This window comes from Platichthys flesus, chromosome 16 (genome assembly GCF_949316205.1).
Source record: "Platichthys flesus chromosome 16, fPlaFle2.1, whole genome shotgun sequence".
Classification (NCBI taxonomy): domain Eukaryota; kingdom Metazoa; phylum Chordata; class Actinopteri; order Pleuronectiformes; family Pleuronectidae; genus Platichthys; species Platichthys flesus.
This window is the reverse complement of record NC_084960.1, coordinates 6,562,909-6,582,561: the sequence shown is the minus strand read 5'-3', so window position 1 is coordinate 6,582,561 and position 19,653 is coordinate 6,562,909. Positions and strand designations below refer to the sequence as shown.

The 19,653-nt window shown below is 41.9% G+C and overlaps 2 protein-coding genes across 4 annotated transcripts; both read right to left on the bottom strand.

The window, feature by feature from the left end:
• Window positions 1–14: 14 nt before the first annotated feature.
• Window positions 15–13,941, bottom strand: rhot1a (ras homolog family member T1a). 3 transcript variants are annotated; one of them, XM_062408371.1, is made up of 21 exons: window positions 13,579–13,941; window positions 11,881–11,939; window positions 11,671–11,752; window positions 11,403–11,446; window positions 11,249–11,302; window positions 11,023–11,075; window positions 10,580–10,688; window positions 9,833–9,934; window positions 9,215–9,313; window positions 8,928–9,036; window positions 8,635–8,755; window positions 8,181–8,265; window positions 7,787–7,932; window positions 7,538–7,638; window positions 7,210–7,340; window positions 6,937–7,020; window positions 6,640–6,762; window positions 6,350–6,552; window positions 5,462–5,620; window positions 2,444–2,557; window positions 15–1,174 (listed from the first exon to the last, which is right to left on the bottom strand). In XM_062408371.1, exons 1-21 carry the CDS (start codon window positions 13,613–13,615, stop codon window positions 1,057–1,059), a joined length of 2,133 nt encoding a protein of 710 aa, XP_062264355.1. In that variant the 5' UTR covers window positions 13,616–13,941; the 3' UTR covers window positions 15–1,056. The 3 variants fall into 3 exon arrangements, with proteins under 3 accessions (XP_062264355.1, XP_062264353.1, XP_062264354.1); XM_062408369.1 differs by lacking the exon at window positions 2,444–2,557 and having other exon boundaries at window positions 5,498–5,620; XM_062408370.1 differs by lacking the exons at window positions 2,444–2,557; window positions 5,462–5,620.
• A 643-nt stretch (window positions 13,942–14,584) lies between these two features.
• Window positions 14,585–19,573, bottom strand: adap2 (ArfGAP with dual PH domains 2). Its single transcript, XM_062408979.1, has 11 exons — window positions 19,199–19,573; window positions 18,193–18,317; window positions 17,977–18,068; window positions 17,651–17,739; window positions 17,285–17,397; window positions 16,338–16,487; window positions 16,155–16,238; window positions 15,903–15,965; window positions 15,529–15,606; window positions 15,198–15,426; window positions 14,585–15,068 (listed from the first exon to the last, which is right to left on the bottom strand). Exons 1-11 carry the CDS (start codon window positions 19,284–19,286, stop codon window positions 15,040–15,042), a joined length of 1,140 nt encoding a protein of 379 aa, XP_062264963.1. The 5' UTR covers window positions 19,287–19,573; the 3' UTR covers window positions 14,585–15,039.
• Between the last annotated feature and the right edge of the window lie 80 nt (window positions 19,574–19,653).

Here is a 19,653-nt window from a genome sequence, read left to right as displayed (position 1 = left end):
ACACAAACACATCAGAGGGTGTAAATGTCTTTTATTACAGATATTTAAAACCACTTTATTTTGTTGTTAAATTAGCAGTCGTTTCGTCCGGAACCCACGTACGGCTGTACCAGATACAATTCTCCATTTTAAATGTTCGGAAGAGAGATTGACGAGAAACACTTCCTTGGTTTTAAGGTGGAGGAGGTGAGCTGAATGGCTGTTAATAGCATAACCCCTGCTCTATGGTGCCTCTAAATTCATAAAAATATAATATGAGGGACAAAGCTCTATTTGAAAACCAGAAAAAAAAAAAAAAAAATGAAGTGGAAAGTCATAAATGATAAACCACGAGGACAGCTTTGATAATACTAAATACAAAAATACATAGAAAATGTAAGTCCCTCCATCTCATGCACTTAACCGACGAGAAAAAATAAAGAAACAGGTTAATAAATTAACACGCAAAATAAACAAGTGCATGACATTTTCCAGTGTTAGATGTAGCGCTGTTCGTACTAACACCCTGTTGCTTCTGGCTTGTGATGCCGTCTACGGGGCTGCTCCTAAAATTGTTTAAGGAATACATACATGATATACTGCATATACACAACTAAAAACAGATTCACGTCCCTTTGTGGTGTTTCTCTGTATGGCTGCTTCTCTCTGCTCTCCAACCATCTAACTCATAATACTGACCTGAGGGGGAAAACCAAACTGAATCAGCCGAAAAACCTCCAGGAGCTGGTGTAGGATCTGATCCGAACTTGCCAACAGATCACAGACTGTCAGCATTAACAGAGTGATTGACAAGTGATATTTCAAATGAGGCTGTCCACCTTTTCCCCAACATTAAAACACAAAAAAAATAACCCAAACTCTTTATTTTTTTTTTTAAATTGCATATAAAATGTACCGAGGATTTTTGATCTTGTTCGGGGATGACGGGAGGAGGTTGAGGCGATGAGCCTGGTCGTTTGGTAAGTCAAGTCTTTGAGAGTCTTTCAGGTAGAAGGGGATGAGCAAAGTCAACAGAGGGACCCGGGGGGGGGGACGTAGCTGTGTCATGCTGTCTGATCACCGCTGTTTGAGCAGAGCTCTGTACATGGCGAAGCCCAGCACGGCAAACACGGTGGCACCGACGCTCGCTCTCAGCCAGAAGGTGGAGTTCTTCAGGTCTGCCTGAGCCATGTGTCTGTGAGGAGGAGGAACGAAACAGGAAGCAGGTGAGGAGACAGCATAAAACAATAGTTAAAGTATTTTATCCATTTGTAAAAACCACAGTGGGACGACAAAGACAAAACAAAGTCATCTGCCCTCTCCTGTTAAAACTTCCTCAATCAGGAGGATAAATGGCCATTATCAGTGCCCTGTGACACCAGCTTGAAAGAGGAACACATTTCTCTTGACTTTTGTTTTGGTTTTGTTTTAGGGAACAAAACTAAATCATGACGCAGTAGGGGGGGGGAATAGTTGAGAAGCAGCTGCGGGGCAGGGAAAAAATAAAAAATAGTACAGAGCCCCGGAGGTGTCATTGACCAAAGAGGAAAACACAAAATATTTTGCGATTAATTAAATACTAGATATTTCGCAGAGGCAAGAAAACACAAAGCAATATTCAATTCAGTCAGTTTAGAGTTTGAAGACGACGGCAACGAGAAGACAATTATCAAGTTTTTTCAAATAGCGATTAGTCAATATTGAAGGAATCTAACAGATAGGTATTTGCATATCCACATCTCAGAGTCCAAGATCAGAGGAAATCAATATTGAATCAGAGATGGATGGTGAGATATTAAGTGAAGGGCTGCAACAATAACAGCGTGAAATTGAATCAAAAATATAGAGCGCAAGTGAATTCATGACTTTGAATCATTTAAGTTAACTTTGACATCTGCTGAGCACCGTAAAGATTTGAAATTAAAACCTCCTCGATGACACACAACTCCAGCTGCTCGGGAGGGAACCACAAACAGTGGAGAACTACACAGACTAGTCAAGGTGAGTTAAGCCCAAAGCAAAGGAGGAGTCAGCAAAGCACAAACAGAGAAATCTAAACGTTGGCGTGTGGCTTCAGCTGGGACCTCAGCCTGCAAAATAAAACCTTGCAGCAGCTGGTCAGGGCCCAGCACTGACTGGTCAACGGTTAAACCTACAACACACACATAGACACACACGTGCAGGTCATTTGTGTTCCCTTGAGTAGCCTTTAACCAATAAGACTCCAGTAACTAGCTCTTCTGCGACCATTCAGAACAGAAATATCAACATTGATCAAAACTGTTAAAATGACATTATCAGTAAAACCAGTAAAACTACCTCGAGCTGGTCTTCAGCTCTCAATTTGGACACATTAATATACACGGTCTAAATCATATCTAGATACAATCTGAATTCGAGGTGCATTTTGCCATTAGGTGTTAATGGAGTCATCCTTCTCTGTGGACGTGGGTTCTGCCTTTACCTGTCTGAGGGAACTAGCTGCACAGCAGAGCCCTCCATAAAGACGGACCCCTCCACGCTGGAGACAGCTGCAACCTGCTGTGTCAGGCTGAAATCCTCCTCTGACAGCAGGCAGCTCCCCCCCCCACACACACACACGCAAGCACACACAACCTCAATGTCATCATTATCACCAGCTCTAACCAGCACGAAAAGTGGGAACGTCCTTCACCCCCAAAACCTTAAAAGCACAAGTGCAACCATACCTCGTCAAATGTCACTGCACACTTCAAACAATGAAAAGCTTCACACACACACACACACAAACACACACATCACATATCCAAACTGTACACACCACAGGGCAGCCAGACTAGAAAAGCTATAGATCTCTTTGTCGCTGGGTCAAATTTTGCTCCCTCGAGTACAAGTTTCTTTGAAAATAAAGTACCTCTCTGACTCTAAGCAGGTCCCACTTTTCCCCCTAGATTATCCTTTGCATATTTTAAAGAAACTGGCAGCTCTGGTGTGATTGATTATTAATCCACAAATTCTAGACTGTACTGTAAAGATGGACGACGTGACGGCTCCAAAAAAGTGACACCAAAGCATTTCAATCACGTCCTAGTGACCGGCTGCTTTATCGATCACATGGAGGAGGATGGGACATGGCTCTAGTTTAAGTTCATGTCACACCGATGAATGTTCAAGGGCTGAGATTTCCCTTAAGTTTGGTTTCAATTACTCAAATTGAACAGGGCGTAAAGTCATGATTGAGTTTGAGGGACTTGCGGTTCTTGCTTGGTTAATTTCTCATCTTTTTAAAAAAACGCTGGCTTGGGACTATTGGTACTATTGCTCCATGTAATTTTGGTTCATTCAGTTTTGCCCACAAAATGACTTTGATTACAATGTCAACTGAATTTATGTCGTTTTAAATAAAATGAAACACCCATAACAAACCCTGTTTTCAGAAAACACATAGGGAATTCCCTGGGGTGTGTCGGCCCCTTGCACTGCCTGGTCTGGCCTGTTTGGGGTCATGCTATTAATAGCAACAGAGATTAATAAAGGCATGAGCAAAGAGATCATGCGCTGGCAAACGTTCAGGCAATGTGGGATAAAATCATTAAACATATGACACCTGACTGAGCAATCTAACAGTAAACACAGCCACTCAAACCCTGAGCTCACGGCCATTAAAGCTCCCGTCTTATTCACAACACCAAGCTCTCTTCACCGTGGAAATGGACTAAAGAGAATCCTGTATGCCAATAGGTGGCATTATTTTTAATGAAGACATGCCATTGGTTGTGGAGAGAAAGGTGGGGAACAGATGAGCCATGCAATATAAACAACAGGCAGATTAGCAGCGGATGACCACATGCAGGAGGAAAAGAAAGAAGGGCAGCCAGAAACATGCGTGTGAACACCTACAGGGTGAAAGGAAAACAAATGGGAAAACAGAATGAAATGACATGACAATAAATTTAAAACAGGAAACATTGTAAAAATTAATGAAATCTTAACCCACAGGAGAACAGGTGAACAAGAGTTATGATTTTGGTGTCGATACAAGTTAAGTAAGACAAATAACAAAATGTGGAGTCTCCTGTAGGTGCAGACTTCAGTGTTAGGAATGGAAAGGAAGACTGAAAACATCATGGACAAATCAATCCAGCACTTTTTCATCACTGAAGAAAGTTGGTGCAATAGAGAAATGGACAAGAAAAATCTAAAAATAAAATCACAGGACAAACATGCAGACATCAATGATGTTTTCTGTCTGAATGAAACACAAACCATTGAAATTGGTTGTATTTCTCTCATTTTCTATGCAAATACAATGCTCGTTAGTCAAGATTTACTGTTTGCATATCCACTGCAGGACAGGGGAGGGAGATGTCAGAAATAAAAGGTTCATGTCCATTTGTAACATGCAATAGTCAACTTTCACCACTAGAATCACTGTTTCATCGGGTAAAACACATTAACTTTCTTCTAGTCCTTTGTGATCGGACCTAATTTGTGGTCAAAATGACAAAAATTTTAATAGCAGATCAGAATGAAGATGGAATATTATAGTAATGTTAACATTATAAAATTCTATAAAAAAAGAAATGAAGAATTAAATATACTCTGACCTCCCCAGGACATTCATCCCAAGGAGACAACATTTTTCAAATTCTCTTTTTCTTGATCCAATTGGACATTTGAAGTAAGTATTATTAGTATAGTGTTTTCACAAGCAAATTAACGTCATGCATATTTTAACATGGCCTCTGACACACTGTTACCTCCCTGGCAAGCAGCCTGTGTGTTAGCCGGCACAGCATGGACACACTTTTCTGTGAGAGACTGTGCAGCGAGCAGGTGGGTTCGCTGGAGCTGGAGCAGAGACCAAGACACTCAGCATGACTGATGTGTGAAAGTGAATTATATCTCAGCTCACTAATAGCTGCAGCATTTGACTGTAAGGAAGTCTTCTGGTCTGGCTCTAACCTCTCAGACTAAGGAACTAGAGTTATCAGCAAAATTACTCACATCCTCTATTCTTAAGAGTTTCTCCTAATTTAGCTGTTTAAGAACAAGTTAAAAACTTTTATGAATATTTAACCTAGTTTAAAACAATAAGAGAGAGAGTCCAAATGCTAACAGGTGAAACAATGACGTCTGAGACAGGTTGTTGAAGTTTTGATGAGACCACAGCAACCAATGATAATTATTCGTCAACAAGCATCCAACTTGTTGAGGTGCAGCTGATGTTGGAACGCAACAGAAAACAAAAGGAGAATTTCCCCCCAAACAAGGAATATTCAACATCTTACTTTAGCACAAGAGATCACAACGCAACATTAAGTATTTTCCCTGCAGTGGATATGTTGTGTAAATCTGACCACTGACGAGCAGAGAAGGAAAGAGCGCAGAGGAGCTGTCTCCATCACCACTGTTAGAGAGCCTGGGTGAAGGAAGGAGCCCCTCTGTGACCCGCCCTGGAGGTCCAACTCGAGGGGGGGGAGACAGAGAGGAGGAACGACACTATGTTAAAACACTAAAGCTATTTCTATGTATGAACCTGTTGAAAACGACCCTGCGGAGTTGAGCCTTTATATTGCGCAGCAGCTCCAACTTGAGGAGTTTCTGACACAGGCAATAGGTGCACCTGTTGCAGGGACACATGCAGCGGTGACGGGCGTGACTGTGGAAAAAACACACAAAAATGCGTGTATTCACCACCATACAAAAAACATTACGCACCACATAACAGACAGAGAAGAGGAGGAGGAAGAGGAAGAGGAAGAGGGGTAGGAAGAGGAGGAGGCCAGAACCAGGTGAATAAAAACCTCAACCTTGTTTAACCACAAGGTCCAAAGGAGGACCTTACTCTGAGCTGAAACCTTAACTGCTGCTATTTACCTGCATCTTAACCAAAGTATAGACAAGAAAACATCTATGTATATATATATTGAGTAGCTGATTGCAATGGGTAGATGATTCCAAAAAAATATGAAAGGGCAAAATATCACTCCCTGTGCTGGTACTCCCAGGAGAGAGGAAAATGGTTCCGTTTCCATTTTCCTCTGTCCGATACTAATACCTGGACTTTACCGTCTACCGATCAGAAATTTCCGTCTTGCATTTGGTCCCAGTTTTACTTGTGGGACTTTCCAGCATGAAAAAAGTCGCTCTAAAAACAGCACCTGGCTGCGGCAGAACAGCGAAACAGTATTGTGATTTCAAATTGGTGCAAAGATTCACATACTTGCAGATGCCTGACCAACATTATTCTGCAGTATCGGAGGCATTTGCGATGCAGGAATTGGTGTGGGAACATCTCTAGGTAAAAGTAGGAAAAGGCACGTGCATACAGATGCAGGAGTCTCCGAGGTGTAAAGAGTGAAACCAAAAACAGGGCTCTAATACTCACGGATACATGGCCATGGTGGTGAGTCTGGTGTAGATGTCTTTGTTGGGTGCGTCGGTGGTGTTGCACGTGAACGGCTGGGGGGGGTGAAGCTTGTGCTTACGGCAGAACTCGTGCGGTGAAAGGCTGTAGTGCTGCCGTATTTCATGTAGATCTGACTTGGCCGCGATCAACACACATGGCGTCTTGCTGTCAATGAAGTATTGCTGCCAAACACAAGCAATCAATGTTACAAGTCCATAAACAAGAAATAAACATTCAGGTGTCTTATGAAACAAATGACATCTACACACCTTGTACACTTTGGCACAGTATTCAAAAGAGTCTGGACTGTTGATGTCATACACCAGGCAGACCACGTCACAGGCTAAGTCCTCCTCTGACAGGAAGTCAAAATCTGGCATCACCTCATGGAGCTTTTAGTGCGGCGACAAGAGAGCGAGCAGAAAGAGAGGGAGTGTACAGATGGATAGATTAACATTTTGGAGAGGACTAATGCTGATTTGCAGTAAAGTGAAATAGACAAAGATTATGTAACAAAAATCCAAAGAGAAGACGACCACATGATTAACTGAGTGAATGGTGCTTACCAGCAGGTACTTCTCCTGACCATACACATAGGTTGTGCTGATGGCATAGAGGGACTTGTGGTCTTCTCTAATCCGCCTCTGATGCTGCAGATGAAAAGAAACATCACAGCTTTTTATATGTTTGTGAGCTAGTCCACTTCAACAGTGGTTTGATTCATCTTTGTCAACTTTGAAGCTTTTGAGAGTGGAAAAAGCACAGAAACAAACATCTCAAAATATCACAACTAAATCGACACGCAATTAAAAAACAGATTTAGCTAAATCATTGCTGACCTGCAGATTTTTGCCCAGGAAAGCTTGGAGGAAGCCGCTCTTCCCACTACCACGTGCCCCCAGAATGTTGCAGCGGAAGACGCTGCGCTGGGTCTGTTTCTTCTGGAGATCAATCCGCTTGCTGCGCGTCACTGAATGAACGTGGAAGGGAAGGAAAGACAATGAACAATGGAAAAATGCTGCAATATTCATGTTTTCATTTCTCACTTAGCAAATAAAAGACAAGATAAAAACTTTTAAAACCGGTACTCGTCAGTGAAACTTTAATAACTAATATTTGGTACTTTATTTTCCAAACAATCAACACAAAAGTATGTAAATTTCTCACCTGTAATAGCAGCGGCTTGGGACTCCTGTTCATAGATGATGGAGTAGCCCAGGTAACCTAAGTACTCTAAACTACGCTGTACATCTAGATATGTTGTTAACCTGCCACAGAAAACACAGAAGACACCAGGAGCATTGGTTTCAGATTTACACGTGTTAGACCATCAGCATAAACACGAATGATGCACGTCCTATAGTCATAGACACAAACAGGAGCACATGTTTATTAATAGACATGTTCCACACTCACGTCCACTGCGAGAGGTATCCTTGGTACGTGATCCATCCCTGGTCGTTAGTGCAAACAGTGTTGTTGACATCTGGACCCCATGGCATGTAGGGAAACACTTTGAACAAGTCCTTCACCTCCTCTGGCGACAGCGCGCAATCTCTATCCTGGAAAATTCAAAGTGCAGATAAATCAACAGACATTTGAGCAATTGAACAAAGTCTGGATGCAAAAAAACAAGGTCGACAAGTGACACAAAACATAAAAGTGGTTATCCCTGAAAAAAAATTGTATTGTATTATAAACAGGAATAGTACAGATATTTTCAAAGAAACACTATTTATACCTTAATAAAATGAAAAGGCTGCAGATGTATGTTCAAGAACATGAAAGCTTTAGAAATCTGACCACTCACTTTGTCGTGCTTGTCAAACACACTCTGGAGGAAGAGGTAAGCGTTGTGATTAAGCTCCGTGGTGCAGTCTGGAGGGATCTTTATCCTGGAAAACATGATCAGACACAAATGCTAATTTGTCAGAGAGCTCAGAGGCACCGACTGAGATTTCTGATGTGGCTGCAGTGACAGAGGAACAAACAATGTGCTTCAACCACTTCAGATGGTAAAGATAACCGGGCTTGTATAGTGACAGCATTAAGTTTAGCTATGCTGCGTTTTCCTCAGTGTAGAAATCAATGCATTATTATACTTTAGCAATTTTATGATGAGAAGACTAAGAACTTTAATTTCATTAACATGATCATCAACCAGCAAATTAAACAACATTAAAAGCTCCATTTTCCTGCATCTACCCCGTTGCAATCTCCACTCGACCTAAATTAGAAATGACCTTCAAATGTGTCAGACTCACATGGGGTACAGGTATTCCTGCGTGAGTTCCAGGTCATCGTCATAACCAAACCTTCTCAACACGGTCCAGGTGGTCTCGTGTCGACCTCGCTGTATGAAGAGCGTATGCAGGAACAGGAAGCCTGCGACAGCGAGCCAGTAAGAGAGGGTCAGCATTTAAAGGTCGATGAATATGGGAAAGAACGAGAAGGGACTGAAAAGATAAGCTGAAAGGGGACAGATGACGGGACATGCAGAGAGATAAGTAGTGAAGAGAAAGAGAGAAGAAGGAATAAGAAAACCTTTGACTCTGACCTTTGAGTGTGAGTCCATTGTCCTTGACTCCGTCTCCCATGTTCCTCCTGACCACGTTCTTTACATCCTCTAAGGCTTGTGGTGCCAGTGGCATATTAAAACACGTTCTCTATATAAAAACAGAAATAAAAAGAAATGTCACACAGTTTCCATTAGGAAGCTCATTCATTAGATCCATGTCTAAATCTGCAATCCAAAACCAGTCCAGCCATTTCTCTTTATTATAATTATAATTATATGATATTGCACAACTAAATGAAAACTTCTATTAAAGTGGAAAACGTTACCTGGAAGAAGTTGAGCTCATTGTCATTGAGGATTCCGTCGTTGTCAAGGTCAGACACTTTAAAGATTCTAGTTAAAGACTTAATGCAAGAGGTCTTCAGCTGTAACACACAAAGAATGCATTCATTTAGGCGGTTATATGTATTTCTGTAATAAACAGAGATTTAAATTATGGCAGCTAACTTTAAAGATACTATACTATTTGATAATTCTAATATTACATACTTATCTGATACCAAAATAAATGCTGGCTACATCACTCACTGGAACATGCATAACATGAGAGACTTTCTTCAGTTTACAACTTTTTTGCCTGGTGATAATAATTGTTAACAAAGACACCCAATTACAGGCGCTTCAGATCTGTATGATCTAGTTATCTTAAAGTTTGATGATTTCCTACAACTGGTGCATTTCTGGATGCTGAGCTCTGGGAAAAATTGAAATTAAGTTATTTCTTTAACATTTAACTTTGACATCACAGTGGGGAAATGAATAATGTCTGAATTAAGCTGCTTCAGTGTCGGGGTCCTGGTTTAGAACTTCCACCAAAAAAGTTAATGTTACTGTCATTCACGACAAATGGGCTTTTCCTCCTATGTCGAATGTATAGACCTCACCTCCTTCTCCTCTGGGCAGTACAGGGGTCCTGTCGGGTGCAGAACGGCCTTCTGGGCGTAATAAAACAGCTCAGAGATGTTTTTCAAGTTTTTGGCAGAGCACTGAGGAAACAAAGCACATGGGTGTAAATAACACGACTGAGAGCAGCCTTCAATGATCACCACGGTTTTTACTATTTTGATTTCAATTACACTTGAATTCAACAATGGTGTAACACTGGGTGTTTTCATCAGAGTCCCACTCTCACGAGCTGTGTGACTGTCCCAAGCTGTGTCCACTGCGTATGTGCCTTCCCTCACATCCTCCTCTGACCTTCTTATTACTCTGGAACTAATCCAGTCCTGGAGGGCATAACTGAGGCATATCATGCGACAGAGGGAAACTCGAATTGAATAGCGACAATGGGCCAGTGTCTTCCAACAAACTCACAGTCCATCGGTCAGCAGGCCTCGGAGCAGAGGGTGCGGAATCATAAACCTTTTAACGACTCAGTCAGAGAGTGAATTGAGTCAGGAGCTGCACTGCAGTCTGAGAGCAGCTGGGGGCTAATCTGTCCTGCACACAGCCAGGCTCAAAATGACAGCGTCTGCTAGTATTGAATTTTCCATCAGTTTTTCAAGTTTCATTGGCCACTTCATTGCTCTTGAGTGCCTCATCACTTTAACATCTCTTAATCAGTGAATCCAACATATACTAATCAATTTGTGTGCGTGTGCGGTTGAATCTGTTTGGGATTGATCTCCTACCTCTACACAGGTCTCGATATCCTGATATTGATTCATGATTGGCAGGATGGTCTCCATGCTGCTGTGTTCCACCAGGTCCGACTTGTTCCCCACCAGGATTAATGGTACCCTGTCATTTATTAAAACCAGTTATTATTACATTAACTGTTAACCCTAACGATTAGCTCAACTAATCTGCAAATAATCTGCAAATAGAAGTTCAGCAGATTAAGGGGATTTTTTTGCAAATCAGCCAGAAATGAAGCCTCTGAAATGTGAGGATTTGCTGGATTTCTCTTTTTTTTATTGAATCTGACCAGATTTATTAAAGATTTTGGATTGTTGATCGGACAAAACAACATAGGATGCAGATAAAATTGCAGATGCAAAACTGACACATGCATGTTATATGCAGGGAATACAGACAGACAGACAGACAGACAGACAGACAGACATGAGCACACCTGCTATCTTTATCCGTCCGGTCATTTATGAGGGGAATCCAGTGGCTTGTCACCTAGAGGATGGAAGCACAACATCAAACACTGTAGAGGACACTCATTACCACCACCAGTTGATTTTCACAGATTAAGATGACTGTCACATGAGGCATCATGTTTCATGAATGGATATACTGCAGTTAAGTACTTAATTAACTGCGTTGAAGGCACAGCTAGAAACCTTGCTCACCTTCTCAATGGACTTCTTGTTGTTGACGGAGTAAACTATGCAAATAACATTTGCCTATGAAGACAAACAGCAGAGTCAGTGGGATGCACATGAGACATGTTTGGGATTGAGACATTAGGAGAACAAATGAGCGGAAGAGTTAAGTCAAACCAACCTTGGATATTTCTTGATACAGCTGCTCGTCCGACTGTTCTGCTTCTAAATTATTTCAAAAATAAACATTGGTATAGTATATTACATAGCTGCTACTTGATTAATTATTAATATTTAGTGAGGATCATTAGGTTTGTTCTGTAATTAACAATTGGTTGTTTTTTTTGCCAGTGCTTATAAGGTCAAAAATGTTATCATCTGTCATTAGATGAGTGGCACTCTGTTTTACTAATGGATGGACATAGTTTGCGTAGCCGTGGAGGGTTTACCTGAGTAGTCCACAATATGTGTGGGCACCCTCTCTGGGGTGACGTCAGCTGGGATGGTGATCTCTTCAGCTCGGCGGGGAACCTGGGAGACAAAGGGCAAGTATCCCAAATGAATATTACATGCATCTATATATATTCCGATTGTGTGTATACACGTCACGGCTATAATGACCATTTCTATCCATGTGTTGATGATCTGAAGACACTTACCTCATCAGGAAACTCTTCACTGACCAGAGACATAATCAGAGATGTCTTCCCCACTTTGGCTGTACACAGGGGAAGGATACAGGAAAAATAATTTTATAGAAATCTGGTAACACACTCATATTTTAAAGACCATGTGTCATTAACATGTGACATGCCTCTTTTTAAAGCAGCGTTCTGGGTAATGTGTCAAGTGACAGGGAGCAGATAACAGTGAGGAGGGTAAAGGGCAGTAGACAAGAGTCTCCACTTCATGCAAATGTAGGAATTTACAGATTTTCTTTGTTGGATATTATTGCAAATTGAATATCTTTGTATTTTTATCTATTGATCAAATAAAACCAGTTCACTCTCTGTGAATTTTCCCATTATTTCTAACGGATCACTCTTAACAGGAGAGCTCTGCCACCTACTCACACAACTTCACACCACTGAAGTGGGCCTGCAGCATTGTGGCTGCTCAGTGCCAACTCGCCTAAAGAGGCAGTGAAGGACATGCATAGACATGGCTGAAATATATATAGTCTTGACCACACATGTAGTTGGAAGAGAACACACACTCAAGGTGAAACAGAGTTAAATAACAGTTTAGGGTTATTTAACTCTGCTCTCACTGCACCATTAAAAGGCTGAGATACAAATCATTATTCTGCTCAACATTCATTTCATCTCAATGCCAACTGGAGCTTTAGTCGATCAACGGGAAGTGTATCAGGAAACTATTTACAATATTATTTTAGGGTAATTTTCAATACAAGATGCCAAACTTTCTCTTGTCACAGGTTCTCAAGCAGGAGGCTTTGTTGCAATCCTTTATCTTACAGGATATTACAAGATATGTTTGGGTTTATCAATGCTATTCAAATTAAATAAGTAATAATGGAAACATCACCTTGGGCTAGGGCTGGGCAATATTTTTCATCAAATTCAATTCAACAAAAGGTTAAATAAACATGGATATTATATTTCTACATTATGCAAGCAGAGTGAGGATAAGACATAAGCGCTCTACCTCGGATTTGAAGATTTTGGTTTGTAAAACGTTTGAAACCACAACCTTCACTCAGGCACAATTATCGGTTTAATCTTTTAAGGAATAACCGTGTGACATTTATCACGATAAGTACCGATATCCACCGATATGAACTATTTAAATTTGTATCTTGATATCGTTTTTGGCCAAATCGTCCAGCTCCTTCCTTGGACTTTGGAAATAGTCGAATAGAAATATCAACAGACTAATTGATGATGACAACTATTTTCTGTGTACCTGATTGACATTACAGTAACATATAATACAATTAAACCTTGTTTCTAAAAGTATTTGTAATCTGATCTGTTTAATTCCCACGTGTTTGATTATACGATGTGTTTTAAGTGCATCAACATATTCAGCTTTACAAATTGTGAACCAACGACCCCCTGGGGAGGATGTGGAGCTGTGGCAGCCCCCCGTCCTCGGACTGTGTGGAGGTCTGAGTGCTAACACATGGAAACACCGATGACATTCAGCCATCATCCACCGAAGGACACCAGACACAGGCAGAAGCCCGTCCCGGTGTTGAACAAACCACAGCCTCTGTATGATTGTCAGCCACATGCAACTACAATCCCCTGGTAGCAGTAGCATTAGCTCCCTCACTAGCATGCTAGCTAACACTGCGTCCCAGCGCCTCGGGGTTACGGACACCTGCCACTTACGTTCCCCTACGAGCAGAATCCTCACGTCCTTCCTCATGGTGGAGCTTCTTTTCCTCTCGGGTAACAAACACACGCGTTTTTTATCGTCTCATGTAGTGTCCCCCGTTGACCCGTCAGGCCTGCGCACTCGCGTCCCCGCCGCTGTCAAACTCCCGGCGCCTTTGTAGGACAAACCGGACGCACAGGGTTCGGCGGCGCCTCGGTTCTATACGCGAGCTTTTGCTTTCACCGCTGGCGGCTCATCGGCCCAGCGGGGGCAAGGGTTCAAAAGTCGTGCGCGTCGCTTCACGTTAAACTCGCTGCTTTTGGCGCTTTCGTAGCTTTTGGCAGTGGACGTTACATACGCGATCCTGACCTCCAGTACCCGGCAAGTACAGCGAGCCGCGCAGGACAAACCTCAGCCGACGTTTAGAAACGCGTTACGCTGCTCCCTGGCGCCCAGAGGTGGAACTGCAACTAAAATATTTGACAGACAGACAGACAGACAGACAGAGACAGACATTTTATTGATCCTGAGGGAAATTTAGGATTATAAAGCATTCAGAATATAATGATTCATACATGTGACTTTAGATCGTATAATGTGGGTCGATGACAAATACACATTCTTTTTTCTACAGACTGTTTTCCAATTCAATTCAATTTTTATAGCGCCATCTGATAACTGTTGTCCCAAGAAACTTTCCATAGTAAGGTCGAGACCTTTTAGATTATAGAGAAATGCAAGAGTTGAGGTGGCACTCCCTCATTAACTGGAAGGAACCTGTAGAACCAGACTCAATGTGGGCGGCAATCTGCCTCAACCGGTTTGGGTGAGCAGATACATTATTCTGATTAAATGTTCAAATGCTGTCTGTGTGCATTTGGAAAACACTTATTACAAATGAGAAAACTCTGGATACAGAAAACTGGAGACCCAAGTCCATCAAACAGGCTCTTAACATACATGTAGTCTATGAATCAAACCACACGCATTATTTTATTAATAATAACGTCATGAAACATGTTCACCACGAACAATATATGCTTTATTCCTCAGGAAATTTAAAGTATAAAAACAAAACAAGGATGATCATATGAAATAGCATAATATCATGCAGGGATGGTAACATCTATTCTGTTACTATAATCTAGTGACAGGTGGGGAAGAGCATTTTCTCCCACATGCTTGGCCCTGACACTCTTTCAAAGACAGGAGTGTATATTTGGTCATGAGTGGATTTTACATATTAATACAGTGCTTCCTGAAGTCCGTCAGTCCGTTACCATCTGGTCGAGTGTCAGTTGAAGTGGGTAAATGGAGGTTAATCCAGACTGTGGCACAGTCGGCCATGGTTCATGATGTTTTACTCTAAGACAGAGATGAGAGTCCGGGCTGTCAGCAGGTTCCTCTGCTGTGCTGCAGTGGCTCAGTCCCTGCAGTCGTCTCGCCGTCGTCCTGTGGACACGCGTCTCTTCAGATCATTGTTTATATTGGAGGTTGGCTTCAACTGGAACGAGACAGCAGAGCATTGGATTGAGGACACACATACGGTGCAGTGGTTGTGTGGTTGAGCATGATGACGTTATTAAGGGCAAGGAAATGCTGCATATGTATTTGTGTACGTAGCCTCTCTTACTGGCATAGTCCTGCGGCGCCATGGGCCTGTACAGGACCTGTCTGAGAGCATTCAGCCACTCTCTCTGCTCCCTCTCCTGCTCGCACATGAAGACAAACTGTCGCTCAGGGGTCTGCATCATCAGGCCACACTGCCACTTGTTTCCCCGAGCATTCTTCGGGATGCACGCTCTCACAGAGTAACCGTTGCTCTCTGTGCCGACGAAAATTACCCCCAACTCCTCTGCGTCCTACATTGACAGGGATGAGAACATGAACACTCGAGCAGAACGTCGGTCACGGTGCTCGAGAGCCATCGTTACAGTTGGATTGAGAAAAGGGTTTGTCCTCACCAGCGGGCCTTTGAAGTAGAACAATTTCCTGTTTTGAGAGTCCAAAATAAACCACCTCTTTTTGAACAGCTCCTTCTGCTGTTGAAGAAAAGCATGAATTGTGAAAATTTGATATCAATAAGTGATAATACTAAGTGTGTGTGTGTCTTCACTTGTCTTTCTTAAGTTGTGAAGTTGTTTTAGGGTTAAGACTTGATGTTAGAGCTAGCATTAGAGTAAAGTTTATGTTATGGACAGGATTAGGCGTTTTGTTGTAATGGTTAAGTTAGGGTAAGGGACATGAATAGGAGTGTGTGTGTATATGTGTCTAGGAGGAACAAGAACACACATTCAAATGCACGACTAAGACACACTGTCATGAACAAGAAACCTACTAGCGGCCCTGTCTTTTCCATGTATCCCTCTTTGAGGTAGTTTCTCGTTATCTTTGGTATCAGCTGTGAAAGAGATGTAAAGAAAAAACACTTTTGTAAGGCTTCAAAACATAAAAGCAAAAACAGGCAGGTTTCTGCTCTAAGTGCTGTCGACTAGTGAATTAATTATGAATGAAGTGTATGAATTAATTATTTTCAAGTATTTAAAGAGCATGCACTTCCAGGATTGGATGAAACACAACTGATTCTTACTTCTTCATCGCTCCCAGTCGGATATGCTGTTTTCAGATATGCATAGCGAGCGGCGCGAATGGCGTTGTACCATGTGACTATTTCCTAAAAGGAAAAAAGAACAGAGTGTTTCTCCAGAGCTCTATTGCCACAGTGTGACGTATACTATAAAACCTATGCAATAAAAATATTGTGCAGTCCCACCTCAGGTCTCTCGTGGTAGACATAGAGGTTCCTGGTGTGATCGGCGTCTTGGTAGGTGAGCTGAAGCCCGTGAGGATGACCAATCTTCTCCGACTGAAAAGTGGCGTTCAGGTCCTTGATGGAGATCACAGCTTTGGGCCCTTTGGACTCCTGGACCACAAATATACAGACAATCAGTTCGTTAGTGGCACGTATCCAACTGTTGGATCGCCATTAAATTAGGTGAGTTTTTTTCAGTTTTGGTCTAAGTGGAGCATAAAAAATGCAACAGTGATTAACTAACAGTGTAATTTGTGTTTTTTTAAGAAATTTATAATAACCACCCTGAGAGGGTATGCCTCCGCCAACCAATAATGAGGTGACTGTAACGTTTGACCTTTGACCAGTGAAATCTGATCAGTTAAAAGTGAAAGTGAAAACTCTTTTGTGAGATCTTCATAACTTGACCCTCTACCTTTAACCACACAAATCGAATCAGTTTATCTGTGACTCTAAGTGAGCATTTTTTTTAAATTTGAAAGGATTCTCTTGAAGCGGTCTCGAGATATTGTGTTCACAGGGTCAAGGACACATTGACCTTGACCATCAACATCGAATCTTTCATCCTTGAGTTTAACCTAACGCTTGTACCAAATGGGTTGAAATTCCCTCGAGGCCTTCTTGAGATATTTTGTTCATGAGTCATTGGACAACCCGATAACATAATCCCTCCGTCCACTGGCTGTCCCTGGTTTGGAGAAGCAATGAAGTTAAAGCATCGGAGGGAAGCGCTTTAAGTTACAGAGGAAACTGATCAAATCAGATCAACTTCACATCACATCTGAAGAATATCACTATCACTACAAATCTTAAAGTATAAACAGTTTAAATCCTGTCAGAGACAGAGAACTACTGTTGGTTGTGTCACATGGTGCAGGTCAACTGTGCCCGTGCTGCAGGGAACTCACATTTTCCTTGTTGTAGTAAGTCAGTGTGAATTGTCTCTCTGACAGCACGAACTTCCTCTTCAAAAACTGCGTGTTCTCTTTTCCTTTCTTCCACAGCCACCCTTCATAGAAACCTGGGATCAGTCCAGCACAACTGAGTCACAGGGGCTTCAGTGCAAACACGTCTCACTCTAAAAATTCATATATTCAGACATTTTGCAAACAGTGATAACCCCTCACACTTCATTATGCAAAGGACAGGCTTTTCCTGCACAGCTGTGCATATGAGGAACTACATCGTTCTTATTTTTTTAACCAAACAGACTGATAGAGATTTACGATCTGCAGTTAACACGTGTCAAAAAAAAGAACGTGTGTACACATCACCTGTTGTGTATGGAATCGGTGGATACTTCATTTCCCCTTTGAATTCCAATCTCTCGTATTTGGCCAGGATCCACTGCTCTCTCAGGACCCTGCGGTTTCAAGAGCAAACATGAAACTATTCCAAGATGAGGAACAAACACATTAAGCTTTGATGTCGAAATTCAGACATATTTTAATATTCATAGTCAACTTCTTTGTGGGATTGCCCCGTCAGCAGACTGTGGCTGGTCATGAACGTCACACAACCAAACAAATTATCACAGAGACATTACGCAATCACAAAGACGGTTTTCTGAGGAATTTGAACTTCCTGGAAAATTACTTACACAGAGTCCTTCTCCCTTGGCCGATAGTAGTACGGTGGAACAGCTTTCTCATACAGTGCCTGGGCGCTGGCATTGCCCTTGGATTTCATGAACTTCCCAGGTCCCGAGAAGACACACACACATACACATTACACATCTCCAGTTTGATCCTTTCACCTGAAGCATTGCTGTGTTGTCATAGCAGTAATAACAGGGAGGGAAAAGCAGCCGGTATACCTCCACCAGCTCATCATCCCAGAAGTCCAGCCTGATGGATTTCACGTGGCTGGACAGGCTGCGGTGGACACCAGAGCAGTTCAGACACACAAACACACCCAGCTTGTAGGGTGCCCATTCTGGATCTGAGGTGTGCAGAAGACAAGGGATCTACATTCAACCATCACGTATATACTGCACTATAGTAATTACGTGCAGTTTTGATGTCCATTGTACTTTACTTAATACTTACTACAGTGAGGTTTGTTAGAGTCCAACACTTTTGGGTTTTGGCCCCTCATAACACTTATCATACACTGAAATTTGTTTTTATAGTTTACAAACTTCAATTAGTCAAACGCTTTGTTTATTTTTTCAAATTCAAGTTTTTGTTTCATTAAAAATATTGTTTGACGGCCTAAGAAGAAAATCTATGAACGAGATGAATGTAATAAACCAGTGTCTGTTGAGCCATTAAGACTCAACAGCTCTGAACAAAGGAGCTCAGACAGTTTAACAGCCACAAGGATATGAGTAACAAGCCAGTGGGGAAAGCTTTGAAGTAGAAGTCTGAGCCTCTTTAATATTCTAATGGCACTAGTCCTTCATACACGTCTTTTTAGCCTCATTGTTAACATGTATGATCTAAAAGGGAAATCAGGTATTAGAAAATGAAGAATGAACAGTCACCGTGCATTCACAAACCAGGAGAAAATAATTCAGTGACGAGATGAACCACAAATGTAAACCATAAACCAATATATATAAAGACATTACTCTTTTTTATTCCATTTTATTGTTGCCCTTCTTTTACCTTCACCTCTGGAGTCTGATATATACACAATTTTAACTTCAAGTCCATTGTTATTCACAGAAGATAAATTTAATCTGATTACTTTGCAGGTTACAATCTTCAAAGATAATCACTGAAGGAAACACACATAAAATAAAAACTGTGATCACAATGACATAATGGAATCTTTCTTCGCCACATGAGCAGCACACTGTTAGATGACAGATCTCTTACCTGACGCACCGCAGTCCGCACACATGTTGTTGTCCGGCAGCTTCACGAGCTCCAGTAAGATCTTTTTGTTTCGCTCTCTGTTTGCCATGTCGCTACAAAGCCAGGACTTCACCTCTCGCAGTGATAAATCCCTCTGTCTAAACTGAGCATGGTGGTCACATAGCTTCACGCAAAAGGGAAAAAAGTAGTCGAGACCAAAAGTGGAACTTGCCACAGAGACGTTCTGTTTGTTACAACACAGAGCAACCCTCCCTTCTCCTTCCTCCTCTGGAGCGAGTCCAGCCGCACTGACCGAAACCGAAGGTTGAGCTTTATTCACCGAGGTTTTCCTGGTTCTCTTAAAATCAACCGGTTCATGCGCTGAATGCTCTTTGAACTTCATCCATTAGATGATACAAAAGGAACCTGAAAAACCGGTCCTGCCACGGCGCACATTTCAGAAGTGATAACTACAC